At 43.0% G+C, this 15000-nt stretch overlaps 1 protein-coding gene across 3 annotated transcripts in view; it reads left to right on the top strand.

Moving 5' to 3' along the window:
• The window catches only part of rxrab (retinoid x receptor, alpha b), a 38679-nt gene that overhangs the window by 14115 nt on the left and 9564 nt on the right, over positions 1-15000 (top strand). For 2 of the 3 annotated variants that reach the window (XM_027003108.3, XM_027003107.3), the window contains 3 exons: positions 5316-5560; positions 10676-10826; positions 11162-11341. In XM_027003108.3, coding sequence (XP_026858909.3) covers positions 5316-5560; positions 10676-10826; positions 11162-11341 — 576 coding nt within the window. Of the gene's footprint in view, positions 1-5315; positions 5561-8644; positions 9039-9607; positions 9694-10675; positions 10827-11161; positions 11342-15000 lie in introns of those variants that run through there. The other variant, XM_027003110.3, reaches the window with a different exon arrangement.

Here is a 15000-nt window from a genome sequence, read left to right as displayed (position 1 = left end):
CTAGCAGCAGTCGAGCAGGTGCCGCAGCTGTGTGTTTTCCTCCCCCGAGTCTGTCACTATCAGTCCATCTCTCAGCACGCAAGCACAAACATCGTGTCAGATAACACGGCCCAGTGCAAACAGGTGTCTTGTTTAGTGAAAGCACTGTCTCTCTGTGGTAGAGACCTACATATCTGATTAACACTGTCACATTGATCTAGGAGATGCTTGAGATGTTTTACAGTTTTTACCACTGCCTTTTACACCTTGCATTCAGACAGGTAGTTACTATTCTAGAATCTAATTCTTCAAAAACATTACAGCCATCTTTCCGTACTAATACACGTACTAAAGCTAATACACCGTACTGCTCACCACACGTTGTGAGACGTTTGAGGAACGCCCCTGATGAACACCTTTACGGCATGGTAACATAGCCAGCTGCGTGTGGCCTAGTGCAAAAATAAATCAATCTGCTGAATTACCCTGAACATATGTGACTGACTGCCTGCTGAAGAAGAGAGCCCAGCGTAACAGGTGCCTGATGATAGGTCCTGCTGAACTGGTCATGTAAGCACTTGCATCTGGTCTTAGTCTAGCCTCAGTACCCTTGCAGGGCTCGAAGGCGGGTTTGCACAGGTGCTACAATGTTGTCCTGCAAAGTCACTGCTGATAAAACCTATGACAGCTACTCTGTAGCTAATCACAGAGGCATGATCCACCATAACAGATTTAATTTGAATAGTCAGCTATATGTTGCTGCAGTATAGGTTTTCTGTCAATGAATTCATTTTTGTTAAAGTAATTCTTCCCAAATTAAACACTGTAGTACTCTGGCATACATTTCCAAAGAAAACCCATGGGCGGAAAGAGAGTCATTAATTTTTCAGATGCATTAGAGACTGCCTGTGATTCCAGACCAAAGACACAAATGAGACTGCTGTTGTGTTCAGCACATGAAGAGGGAAAGAAGCATTCCTTTGCAATGAAAATGTTTCTCCAATTTATTAGCAAAGGATTATCAGGGTTATCTCCAGTGATATCATTTGCAGACAGCCATTGTGTAAGTGATGTCCACGCAGATATTAAAGCTGAATAGATAAGAGTCTTTTGACTTTTGACTTGACATCCTGGTCTGATCTACAGTGAGGCAGAGGACAACTGCTCAAACACTGTCCCTTTGAAGGGAATCAGATTTTACATGAAGGTTCCATTCAGGGATGAGTAAAGACAGACTGAAAAGATGTTGAGTGCTGTTTTTTTGTGAAGGTGGGCATGAACTCTTTTATACCTTATCACAGTGCCCAAAGGCAAATTCCTGCATGTGACAAGAAGCAATTATCTCAGCATGTGGTTTCTTTTTGAGCCCAAGTATGAAACAGTTGAAGTAAAATTCTGTGCACATCACTGTTGGAGATGTCCTTGCAGGGAGAATTCTATACCAAATCTACTTAGGCGAGTGCAGCCCACACTTTTTGCCGATGGCTGTTGGTATCAGGTGTGATTATGGACAGGGGAGGTGAGATACTTGGAGAACTTGGGCTGTAATTGGGAGTGGCTTCTGCTTTGTACCAGATGGCCCCCTAAGTTTCAGGCATTCATCACCCAAACTTCCATTAGTGCATAATGCATATTGTAATAGTTTCACTGTTACATGCCTTTATGCTACACTATGAGAATGCTTACTTCTGGGCTATTAAACTGGCAAAAGTCTTCACATGCAGCGTGTTGCCGGTGTGTGTGCACTGCCAGGGTGTGTGTGTGTGTGTGTGCCAGCATGTGTGTGTGCTGCCAGCCTGTGTGTGTGCTGGTGGTGTGTGTGTGTGGAAGCACTTGGCCAAGGTGGGAGTAGAAGCTGCCTCATGACCTAATATACAACGTAATTAGATCTCAGTGGGTAGGATGGTAGAAACTCTGGAATTTTGTCTGTAAAGTGTGTGAGCATGAGCGTTGTGTATAAAGAGGCATCTCCAGCACATATGGAAGCGCTGCCTAAGATGTGTGTGACACTGCTCATGCATGCATGTGCCTGTCAGAATTTCTCATCTCTTCTTTTAAAATTAAAAAATGGTTTCTGTGAAAATTAACTCTTTTCTGCACTCGCTTCAAGAATGAGGTGCTATATTGTCATTTATCATTTGCTCAAGGTCTCAAGAGGCCTTGATTTGCCTATTAGAATAGAATAGAATATATTAGCCTTTATTGACATTGTACAAGTACAGTGAAATTCGATGAGAAACATATATAACTTCATATATATATATGAATGCATGTGGAAGTATAAGACGAGGTAGTAAAAGTCTTTGACGGGGGGAACATGTCAAGAACGATGTCAGTGCTGAATGAGTATCCAGGTGCTAAGATTCCAGTATAAGGTGTCATGTCAAGTGAGAACATAACAAGAACAAGAACAATATAATACTGGGCAGTAGCAATGCCGTCGACTGTGTAGCAACTTCAGATTCCGTCAAGGTGGAAAATGTGCAATAATGATGATATGCACTTTGCACTATGCTGTACATTACACTAGGAATACACTACAGTCACCTGTCATTGATTATTTCCAAGTACAAACTGCAGAGTGGATCTAGAAAACAAGAAAAAAGCTATGCTCTGCAGGACTGAGGTGTTTTCCGTCTGCATTACCTCAGTGGGCTCCAACTCAGAATCCATCATGTGCTAAATTAGAGCACATTAGAGCATAGGCAATATGCACTTGTACCTACAAATCTGATGTTATTATGTAAATTTAGATAAAAATCTCATGTAATTTACATCCCTTGCAGTTCATCGAGGTTCATTCAGGTGTGGAAAGACCCTGTCTGCTTGTTTTTAACTTTCTGTTCACGCATCCACACTGACTCGGCTACCTCTGACCTCTAGTCGACAGCCTCTCTGTCCGCTGACTAGCATATTAGCTCATACTGACAATTTAAAGCAGCAGTGGACTTTATGTGCAGAGTGGAGAAACATTCTCATGTGTATTGGTGTAGTGATGTTTATCCTCTGTTTATATTCCAGTAGGTGTTTGTAGGTGATGAGGTAAACATTTCACTTCTCATATTTATAAAGCGGTTGGGTTTAGATTGTGTTGTTTTTACAGCATTTTCTCTAAGGAAATCATTTCATAAACTGGCAGTGAGAATCTCCAGGTTAGAAAGAGTTGTTATTTATAGTGTCAAGTAATTAGAACAGCCAGTATTTAAAAGCCTGATAGGTGACAATATAGCAACGAGTACTACTGATAGAGAAGGCCTATTGAGGTCCACAGTGGTTTTTCTATCCAAACCTTAATTGTTTGCTGGTCCAGGTTGTCAGGTAAGGCATGTAGCATGGCTCTCACAACTCATTTTTACTTGCCTAAGTCCTCGATATATTTGAGAGGATAGAAAGTAGCACTTGAAGGAAGTTTGTTCTTTTTATATGGAGTGCATGCAGGCAAATGACCTCTCTAGGTATTCCGGCGCACTGTGATGGCCATCTGTGGATGAGGTGGAGGTGGTCCCATGCACAGTTTGCAACTGTGCAGCCTGTAACCAAACTCTTGAAACATTGCGCTGTATGTATGTGTGCGAGTCTGTGTGTGTGTGTGTGTGTGTGTGTTTGGTGCATGGTGTGATTCTCAAACATCCTTTTGTGCACAGACACTTTCTCACAAAAAGGCTGTAAGACTGTCTGGCAGCAGCAGCTCTGGGCAGAGGGCCAGAATCACATTACTAATGTATACAGTAACGAGCTGTGCTGACTATAGCCGCGCTTGATACTTCACATCTCCTTATATACTGTGTTGTTATTAGCGTATCCAGTTACCGTACAGGGAGATCTGTTAATTAGAGGCCACACAAAGAAGCTATACACAAAAACATTGTGGATATTATTATGGTTAATGGGCAGTGTTATTTGCAGTGTGTAGTTTTGGAGTTTTCTCAACCAGGTTAGATTACTCACTTGAATAGTGCAATGATACATTACACAGTACACGCCAGTGCTTTTCCTGCCATGTTTGAAACAATGAAACAATAAGGGGAGGAGAACCTATTATGAAGCTATACCATCTGGACATTGACCTTCATCCTTCAAATGGATTGTTTGTGCTATACGTTGCTTCGGTGGTGTAGAGGTAGAGTTAAAGTGTTTTCCATATTCACTTCCTTTTCTTTGTTCACAATGAGCGAAAATGTCAGATGCCGTGCACCTCCCTGCAGACTGTAAATTAGTTTTAAAATGTTCTATTTTATTAGTGGATTTTGTGTATGGCTTATTTAGTTTAGACATCTCTCCTTTGACTAGTTGGTGTGGTTGTATTTTATTACTGGCACTGTGGTGTGTATTTTAATTAATAACCTCCCCACCACATTTTCTGTCTTAGTTTCAGTTATATTTTGCCTGGTTGTTGTCTGAGCTTAATAAAGCAGTGTTCATGTCATTTCCTGGATCTGCTTCCGCACAGACGCTACGGCACTGTTATAGCATAATCCAGAGGTTCACAAACATTTTTAGCTGGGAACTCAAAAGAGAGAGTCATTACCATGGGTTACCATGACATGCTACCAGTATATAAAGACAAACCTCATGAATAACATAAAGGCTCTGACATATATGAGCAACATTTATTCTTTCATAAAATACATTTTATTATCACCCTTTACATATTGCCCAGTCTTCTCTTAACTCATAACAAGCACACAACACAACATAAGGTGTGTTGGCAGAATGGAACCAGCAAAACTTTAGATACTGCTTAATTTTTATTAAACAAATGTTTTATTTAATTTTTTTATTGACCATAAACATCCATTTTGCCTGCTTGTCTCCACTCTTTAGGATGCGCTTCAAAGGCTTTTATTAAAATGAACATTTTACTAACCTGGCTATGGAAGGATATAATATAGTAATAATGATATTGAAAGATATAATAAATTATCCTTCTCTCTCTCAGAATTAAAACTAATCTTAATGAGTTTTAATGGGAGGTATTTGACTTTGAATGTGTAGTGGAAAACATACAAAGACACACAGACACATGCAGGCATCCTTTCATACACACGTGATACTCTCAGTGATCATACCCTGAAAGTAATTTTTTTTTTAATTCAACTTTTGCACACACTGAGTGAACTTATTTAATCTTGTTATGAGTAAAGCACCTATGCACAACAGTCCAGTGCTATTCACTGAGCAATAGGGTACTATATTAAAAATAATTTCTTGCTCCTAACTTGTCCCATAACACTTTCTCTCTTTCCTTCACTCTCATCCTCTCTCCCTCACTCCCTCTCTCTCTCATCTCTCTGTCTCGTTTCTTTCTCTCTCTTTTCCCCGCCCCTTCCCCTCAGACTCATCAGGCCAGCTGTCCTCCTCTCCTCTCAGCTCCCCGACGGGTCACCGGACCATGGGCCCCCACCCGCTCCACCCAGCCCTGCTCACCCCTTCCTCCGTGGGCTCCACCCCAGGTCAGCTCCACTCACCCATCAACGGCATGGCCTCACCCTTCCCGGTGATCAGCTCGCCCCTGGGCCACCACTCCATGACCGGGCCCTCCTCCACCGGCACGGCCTTCGGGCCCAGCCTCAGCCCACAGGTAAGGTCCTAATGCCTGCGAAAGTTTGTGGCAACGCTGTGGCTTTGCGTCAGCGATGGTATATTACTGCCTCCCCCGGTACAGCACACATATACCATGTCACAGTGTTGAGTGCAGGTGATCTAGTTAGTGAATGGCGTGACACCGCACTCTGCTATGCTTTATACACTACATATAGTGAAACAGCGTTCAAAAGAATGTTGTATATCACTTTTATCACATCTGACAGAAACAGGCACACAGACGTTCTGTATGTGCAGCGCTGTGTCGCAGAGGAGGATAACTGAATAGTACTATCTGGTTAGCTGGGGGCTCTAGGCAGTTGGGTTTAATGACATATTCAACTGAGTGTGCTTCCACTTTAATGGAAATACATCATGTCTGCTTAAACAGTCTGGGGAAAGTGATACTCCACAAGCTCCAGTACACACCTCTGAGAAGGGAATTGGAATATCAACACAGTATATTTACATTGTGTTCATTGATTTTGCCTGCTTGAACCTGGGCTAAGTGAACCCTCCACTGATACCTCCCTGCCATCTTTGTGTTGCAACACTGATGTAACCCAAGAAAATGGCCAGGCAAAGCACAATTCAGTTAATGTTCATGTACACACATTCACATGTGCCCCAAAAACTCAAAGAACCTCTATATTTTGCAGTTTGCTCTGTGACATCTGGTTTGGTGTGTATTTCTTTTTGATGTTTGTCCTCTGCAGACAGAGCTTTTAGAATCCCATTGGTCCAGAATGATGGTTTATTATGTGCTTTACAGCTCTTGTGTCATATTTCAGCTGTGGAAAATGCTAGAGCTCGTAAAAGGTTTGTGGCTTTATTGGATTTCTGTCAGAAGGATTTGAATATTTTTGAAGCATTTTTATGATGCATCGTATGTGAAATATTGAAGCTTCCAAATGATGTAATTCCACCTTTAATACTGTTATTATGGCCTTTGTTAAGTTTCCAGGAAACATTTACATTGTGTAGTCTGTAGCCAAATGTATAGACCGTGAATAGTAACTGTGTGCAGATTTACCTGAGAGACTCCTGGAGAGAATAGAAAAGTCGTTCTGAGTGGCAGTGTTGTGCCAACAGCAGAATGAATAAGTCATGCCTAACAGCTTGCTTAGATTTTGTGAAATGGTGAGATTCTCTATACACAACCGGCCAAATGGCTTCAGGTGAACTGGCAGTCTGTAATTTCTCGTGTTTCATAGTCTCTCTGTGTTTGTGTCATAGTCTCTCTCAACTACCATTAAGAATATTCACCTTTCTTTCTGCCTCGATTGTGAGAGGTTGCATTTGACTTTTGTTTTGAATTGGACTTTAGTGTCACACGTGCGTGTGTGCCATTTTTGGGAACAAACGATACAGACCTGTAGGGCTTGTATCACATTACAGCTCAGCAATCTACAACATGCTCTCCAGCATGAGATATAAGTGAAATATTATCAGTACACTGGTACCAGATGTGAACTGAAAAGCTGAACCACTGTTGTATTGAATTTCACTCAGCAAGGTAATCCATATAATGCGCTTATTGCATGGTTATCATAAAAGACTTTGTCAGAAACATTTTCCCTCATTAAGAGGAACCCTCCCATGGGTGATAGGGAAATACCCCTAAGCCATTAGCGCTGGGTGCCGCCTCTGAACACAGCTCCAACAAGTTTAGGCTAGCATGAAAACGTATGGGGCTTTTTTTCTTTCTTCCTCTCACTATACAAGTTTCCACTCAAGGAACTCTAAATTGGCCACTTTGCAGGGAGTTTGCATATTACATCCCTCAATATTGCCATTTTGGATGTAATAATTAGTGTGAAAGATGGGGGGGGGGGGGTGAGCAGAGACGCAGGTGTCTCCTTTCATCCGCATTAGTGCCTTCAGAGTGCTTGATCTGGGACAGGCTGCTGTCACCTGTGCCCATAGTGCGTCATATGGATGCTGTTGGCTTTATCGGCATGCCGAGAGAGCTTAGCAGAGGAGCGGCCAGAGTCCGAGTGTACGGGAAACGAGCGGCCTGTTAATTTCTACAGCTCAGCCATGTGGTGTGTGTCCGAATGAAACTCTTTAACACCCAGCTAGGCGCAGCCTACTTACACACGTGTCCACATGCACACACTCAACTCCCACATGCCCACACTAGTATAATCATGCACTCAAACGTACACCCATACATACACTTTCCCTCATTCCCTCAACTCCCACATGCACACACTTATAATCCCACGCACTCAAACATACACACACACTCTCTATATCCTGTATATAGCTGAAACACATGTTTGGTTTCTACAGTGCAAGGAATTTCTTGGGCACTTAAGTCTTTTCTGGGGATCATATTGCACACATACAATTTTGAACGCTGATTTGAGGTAGTGTTTGTATGAGAAAAGTATTATCAGCTTTTTCTCACTCAGGAATTCTGAACAATGAGAAAACATCAAACGTATAAGGCTATATGCCTAATGCATATGCTGTAAATGTTATTTATTATTCATCTCTGAGGAAAGATAAATGTTTATATAATTTTCAAAGAGATATTTGGATTACATTTTGACATGCAGTATGTTATGTATATAAAATGTGCACATTTTGCATGTAGTATGCTTAATTATATAGCCTAGTTCCCTCTAAAAGAGGGAGATTCATATCAAACAGTGAACAAAGTGGATTTGTACATGTAAAATAAATGGGAGCCTCTTACATCTGGCTCTACCTCACATCAGTTGTTTAGCTCTGCACCCACACAAAGCTGTTCTAGGTTCAGATATTCTGTTCCTAAACTAATGCTTCCATTGACCTCTTTGAAGGGGCACCGTGTAAGATGCAGAGCTAAGAACTTCAGAGCTTTGGATTCAGTCCATCTTCACCTCCTTGCAGTAGCTGAAGATGTTAGCTGATTTCAATTGGCTGTTTTTCTAAAGTAATACATTTGGAGAAATAGGAGAGAAATAGAAGAGAAATAGGAGACATGGACACGCATGACTGGTTGTTTTAAGCAGTATCAGTGACGGAAATGTTTGCCAGGTTCTTTGGAAAGGTTTCTTCTTCTGTTTTTATGCTGTTGCATACTGATGTTGATCATCTTTGTCTGTATGGAGGCTATTACAGCTTCTCTACTGCTTGCTTATGGTTGTCTATAGTTTGTCTCTTGAGGGGGGAGTTGGAGGACAGCAATAATTCAGGTTCAAACCCTTCAATATTTCCTCATGGCCTCTATCTAATAGTGCAGTCTAACTGTCCCCTGTCATTGGCACAGAGAGCACCCGAATGCAGATTGAGTTTCAGGTTTACTCAAAATAGACTGAGTGGATGTAACATGTGTGCTTGGGAGTGGGTGTGCATGTGTGTGTGTGTGTCTGTGTGTACATGTATGCATGTGTCTGTCTGAGTGTGTGTGCCAATGGATTGTAATCATCAGAGGACAGAGCAAGGGAAAATGTCTGTGTTAGAATAGAAGTGGGACAGACAAACAGGTAGGGCTGTTTGTGTGTGTGTAGGTTCATGCATTTAACAAGAGAAATATTTCACTGTAGTTCATTGCCTTAAGGGTCATTGAGTTACTGTAGTTATTTTTAATTTATTTTCAATGGACATACATAAATAGCCCAACACACACAACACTGCGATACTACAAGCTCAACTGCATTTGCATTCAGCTGTGTTGGGAAGGGTTTGATATCTGCTGTATGAGCTTTACATTTACATTTACAGCATTTAGCAGACAGTCTTATTCAAAGCAACTTACAAAAGTGCTTTGTCATTACCTCATAGAATACATCCTAGCCAGTAGAGTAGGTTAGTGTCCAATATACCAATGAACTAGAATACTGTAGAAATACAGGGATCAGTGCTGATGCCTAAAAGTACAAAATACATAAGCTCTATCTTAAACAGTGATGTGTAATAAACAATAAGTACTAGAGTTTGTTAGTCAACATCAGTGTAATAAACAATACCCTACAATAAGTACTAGTTTCAGATAGTCAACATAGGAGCAGGGTCAGTGGTCATTTAATTATTCCACGGATGGATGGGTCTTCAGTCTGCGTTTGAAGAGATCCTGAATTGAGCTATGCTGACCTCATCTCAATGACTTGTTGAGCCGTCCTACAATGAAGGAGCGATTGAGTAAGTGATTGACAGAAAATGAAAGCATGACAGTCTGAAAGAGTGGCAGAGAGTGTAAATAAGGATTGTTTGTAACAAAGACATAGTGAACTAACATAGCATGAAGCTGTCTCATGTTCCTGGCATGCTTTTAGTTTCTTTTAAAAAGTAACATGTGCATTGGAGAACAAATAACTGAACAAGATTTCAAGAGAATCTCATATTCTTTGTTTCTGGGTTCAGAAAAAAAAAGGGTCTCTTGCAACAATATCATACTCGGAAATACATGATAGAGAAACAAGGAGATTTTCCCTTTCCTTGCCCGTCCATTTGCTGTGGGCGTCTCGGGCATCTCTGCTCCCAGGTGCCCGCATGGCTTTATCTCTCATTGCTCTGCATGCTTGGCTTCTCTTTTGGGCAATTGGAGATGCATGGTGTGCGAAGACTGCAGTCTGTTTCAGCAGGCAACTTCATGTGGGAGACATATTTAAATGATGGAAAGCGCCATGGCCCCTGCGACTCCTCCCTCTCTCTTTCTACACTGCGTACGCTCACGATGCTCTCTAGGCTTTTATCTGCGTGAATCAGTAGAAATAAGAGAAGCTGGAGAAACTGTATGCTCTGCAGACAGGCTTGGGTTCACTTGAAGTCCTGTATTTAGAAGGAAAGTTGAATAAAATCTTTCTGAAGCTGTATGTAGAAATTTATATGCACTAATATGCTGTCAGTTATCACATATATCAGAGATCATTGCCAAAAAACATAATCATAGTGTTTGAGACGTTCACAAACATAAGCAGAATGTTTCTGTCAGTTATTTCTTAAAATTGTGGTCAGAGCCAACAAGGGATTCTAATGTGTATTTTCTGAGCAATGGGTTTGCCGTTACTGCATTTGTTCCTAAACCACTGTGTGTGTGTGTGTGTGTGTGTGTGTGTGTGTGTGTGTGTGTGTGTGTGTGTGCGCGTGTGTGTGTGTGTGTGTGTGTGTCTGTGTGTTGCAGCTAAGCTCCCCCATGACTTCAGTCAGCAGCCCAGAAGACATTAAGCCTCCTCTGGGTCTGAATGGGGTGCTGAAGGTTCCCGCTCAACCCATGGGAACCTCACTGTCTCTCACCAAACACATCTGCACCATCTGTGGAGACCGGTCCTCAGGTGATACACCCGATGCACCCCCACCCCCCACCCCCCAGACACACACACGCACACACACACGCACACACACACATACCAACATTTTTATAACAATATTATGGTCATAATATTCATAAGCAGACCCAGTACCTATATTAGTCACAACTGGAGGCAGAGGTATACAAACTTCGTTGCACTATTCTTCCACACTTGCCCGCTTTTGGGTTCCACCGCCACTTGTAATGCAACAATAACAGATGTGAGACTTTGCCGGTACTGAATTATTGATCGCATCGCTCCAATTAAAGAGGCCCCCGGCTGAGAGGAGTGTTTGAAAGGACGAGTGGTGTTTGCAGGTAAACACTACGGCGTGTACAGCTGCGAGGGCTGCAAAGGCTTCTTCAAGCGCACCGTGCGCAAGGACCTGACCTACACCTGCCGGGACAACAAAGATTGTCCCATCGACAAGCGCCAGCGCAACCGCTGCCAGTACTGCCGCTACCAGAAGTGCCTGGCCATGGGCATGAAGAGAGAAGGTACTCGGCTTCGCTCTCTTCCCACACTCATCTGCACGAAGCTGAGGGTGGCGCGATATATAGCGCTCGTCAATGCTTGGTGCAGTATCGGCTTTCGCGGTATCGATAATGCGATATGTAGTTCCTTAACCCTTGGTGCAGTATCGGCTTTCGCGGTATCGATAATGCAGTATGCATGCGATTCGACCTAACAAATAAAATCTAACAAACAAGTACAAATGTTTGTGATCATAGCTGGGTATTTGTATTTTGTGCTGCCTGCATGTTGGATGAATATTCTGTCAGCAGTTGTAAATGTGTCTACAATAATGCAGGCCAGTCTGTTACCATGACATGTCAAGGATTCACCCATGTGGTTTACATTTACATTTACATGTACAGCATTTAGCAGACGCTCTTATCCAGAGCAACTTACAAAAGTGCTTTGTCATTTACTCATAGAATATATCCGAGTACAGTACAGTAGGTTAGAGTCCAACATACCAATGAACTAGAATACTGTATACAGGGAATACAGGGATCAATGCTGATACCTAGAAGTACAAAATACATAAGGTCTAACTTAAACAATGATAATTGCAATAAACAATAAGTGCTAGAGTTTGTTAAACAACACAAACAATACCCTACAATAGATACTAAATTAGTCAGTCAATATGGGAGCAGAGTCAGTTGTCCTTTAAATATTCTGAAAATAGATGGGTCTTCAGTCTGCGTTTGAAGACTGCAAGGGACTCTGCTGTCTGGACAGTAAATGGGAGTTCATTCCACCATCTTGGAGCCAGAACAGAAAATAGTCTCGATGCTTGTCATCCATGAGACCTGAAGCAAGGTATTTCAAGCCAAGCCATACTTGAGGTTTGAAGTAATCAAGGTACGGATTGGGCTTTGACCATTGACCTCATGTATGAAGGGGCTGGTCCATTTTTGACTTTGTAGGCAAGCATCAAGGTTTTAAATCTGATGCGTGCAGCTACTGGGAGCCAATGAAGGGAGCCATCAGTGGAATAACAAGTGTGAACTTCGGAAGATTGAAGACCAGTTGTGCTGCTGCATTCTGGACAAGTTGTAGAGGTATGATGGCTCTTACAGGAAGACCAGCAAGTAGCGAGTTGCAGTAGTCTAGCACTGAGATGACCAGTGACTGCACAAGCACCCTGCGAGAGAAAGGGCCGAATCCTTCATATGTTACCAAGGAGGAATCTGCAAGATCGGATTAGAATAGAAACATGAGTTGAGAACGACAACTGGTTGTCCAAATTTATGCCCAGGCTACGGGCAGCTTTGGATGGTGATACCAAGGAGTTCTCGAAGGAAACTGTGAGGTCATGGTAATGGTTAGGAGTACCTGGGATGAACAGAAGCTCGGTTTTACTGGGGTTGAGCTTCAAGTGGTGGGCTGTCATCCATGATGCGATGTCAGTCAAGCATGCTGAGATACGTCTGGAGACCTGCGTGTCAGAGGATGGAAAGGAAAGAAATAATTGAGTGTCATCGGCATAGCAGTGGTAGGAGAAACCATGAGAAGATATTACATCACCAAGAGAACGAGTATACAAAGAAAAGAGAAGGGGGCCTAATACTGAGCCTTGTGGAACACCAGTGGAGAGTGTACATGGTTTGGATGTGGATCCTCTCCATGTCACCTGATAGAAACGTCCCTCCAGATAGGACTGAAACCATCTCCAAGCAGAGCCAGTCACACCAAAGCCTGGAGAGAACAGAGAGAAGAATGTTGTGGTTCACTGTGTCAAAGGCTGCTAAAAGGTCTAGAAGAATAAAAACAGATGACAGTTTGGCAGCTTTAGCAGCATGAAGTTTCTCCGTCACTGCTATGAGGGCTGTTTCTATAGAACGTGCCGGTTTGTAGCCAGACTGATTGGGATCATGCAACTGGTTCTGGGTGAGGAAAAGAGACAACTAATTATAAACTGTTTATTCGAGGGCTTTTGAGAGGAAAGAGAGAAGTGATACTGGTCTGTAGTTGGTAACATTGGAGTCATTGAGTGTGGCCTTCTTGAGGATTGTTACCACCCTGGCAGTTTTGAATGCAGTTGGCACGTATCCAGAAGATAAGGATTTGTTGATTATGACAGAGATGAAAGGAAGTAGATCTCTTGCGATTGTCTGGAACAGAGTGGAAGGAATCGGATCCAGCGGACATGTAGTTGGATTGATGGAAGTCGGGAGATGAAGAATTTCATCTCAGATGAGAGGAGAAAAAGAAGTCAGAGAGTTGGATGTTGGGGAATGCACGTTGGTTGGAGGAGTGGGAACAGAGGAAAAGGACTGGTGGATTGCTGCAACCTTCTCCTCAAAGAAGGTGATAAAATCATCCGGAGTAAGAGATGAGGAAGGAGGGGGAGGATTATGGAGAGAAGAAAAAATAGTGACGAGCTGATGAAGATGATTCGAGTTTTCTTCTGTAGTGGGATCACTTTGCGGATGTTACTTGCAGTGAGAACTTGGAAAGGAGAGACTTGTATGAGCTGAGGTCTGAATCTACGTGAGATTTCCTCCACTGCCTGTCTGCAGTCCTTAGTTCTTTCCTGTGGCAGCCAAGTGTTTCTATTAGCCAGGGGGCAGGTGGGGAGGACTTAGCGGGTCTAGAGGAGAGAGGGCACAGAAGATTCATTGATGAGGAGAGTGTAGAAATGCAATAATTAGTAACTGTATCCAAAGAGAGAGAAGACAGAGAGTCAGGGTGAGGAAGGGTGGACAAAATAGTAGAAGTAAGGGAAGAGGGAGTTATGGAGTGCAGATTGCGATGAAAGGGGGAGGAACACGTTGGGGAGGACTAGATGGAAAGAGAAGGAAGGGAGAGAGAGAAGGATAGAAAGTGATGGTCCGAGAGGTGGAGGGGGGTGACTGTGATGTCCAGTGTTGTGGTGGTACGGGTGAAGATCAGGTCCAGAACATTGCCCGCTTTGTGAGTCGGAGGAGAGTGGTTGAGGTTGAGGTTGAATGCTGTCAACAGCGGACGTATGCAGGAGGAATGCAGCTTGACTGATGGAAGTTTGAAGTCTCCAAGGAGAATGAGTGAATTTCCTTCAATGGGGAATTGATTCAGGAGGATGTTGAGCTCATCAATGAAGTGATCTAGGGAACCTGGAGGGCGGTAGATGACAATGATAAGAGGTTTGGTAGGGAAAGACACTGTAATGGCATGAAATTCAGAAGAGGAGATGGAAAGAGTAGAGAAGGAAAGTGGAGTGAAATGCCACTCGTGAGACATTAGTAAACCTGTCCCACCACCCCTGCGGAGTTTCCTCGGAGAATGGGTAAATGAAAAGGCAGAGGACAGGGCAGCCGGAGTCGCCGAGTTCTCATGGGTGATCCATGTTTCTGTTAGAGCCAGGAAGTGGAGGCAGTGGAGGGATGCCAGTGTTGAGATGACGTCAGCCTTCTGGACAGCAGATTGGCAATTCCAGAGCCCTTCTGCCACCACGATCTGTGATGGTGCCGAACATTGTGAGTAAGTGAGGTTGCTGAGATTGATAGCGTTGAGGAGATCTGTGGGATACGAGGACAGGAATTGTGAAGTCGTTCATGAAGTCCGGTAGTTGAGATGTAGATGAACCGATTGAGAGCACATCAGAGCCTTCTCCAGATATTGATACAGACATATATGTCTGTCGCAGAGTCAGCCGAATTTAAGT

Source organism: Electrophorus electricus, chromosome 5 (assembly GCF_041902795.1).
Source record: "Electrophorus electricus isolate QZ-2024a chromosome 5, ASM4190279v1, whole genome shotgun sequence".
NCBI lineage: Eukaryota > Metazoa > Chordata > Actinopteri > Gymnotiformes > Gymnotidae > Electrophorus > Electrophorus electricus.
The sequence above is the reverse complement of the archived record's forward strand: the minus strand, read 5'-3'. Positions and strand labels throughout refer to the sequence as shown.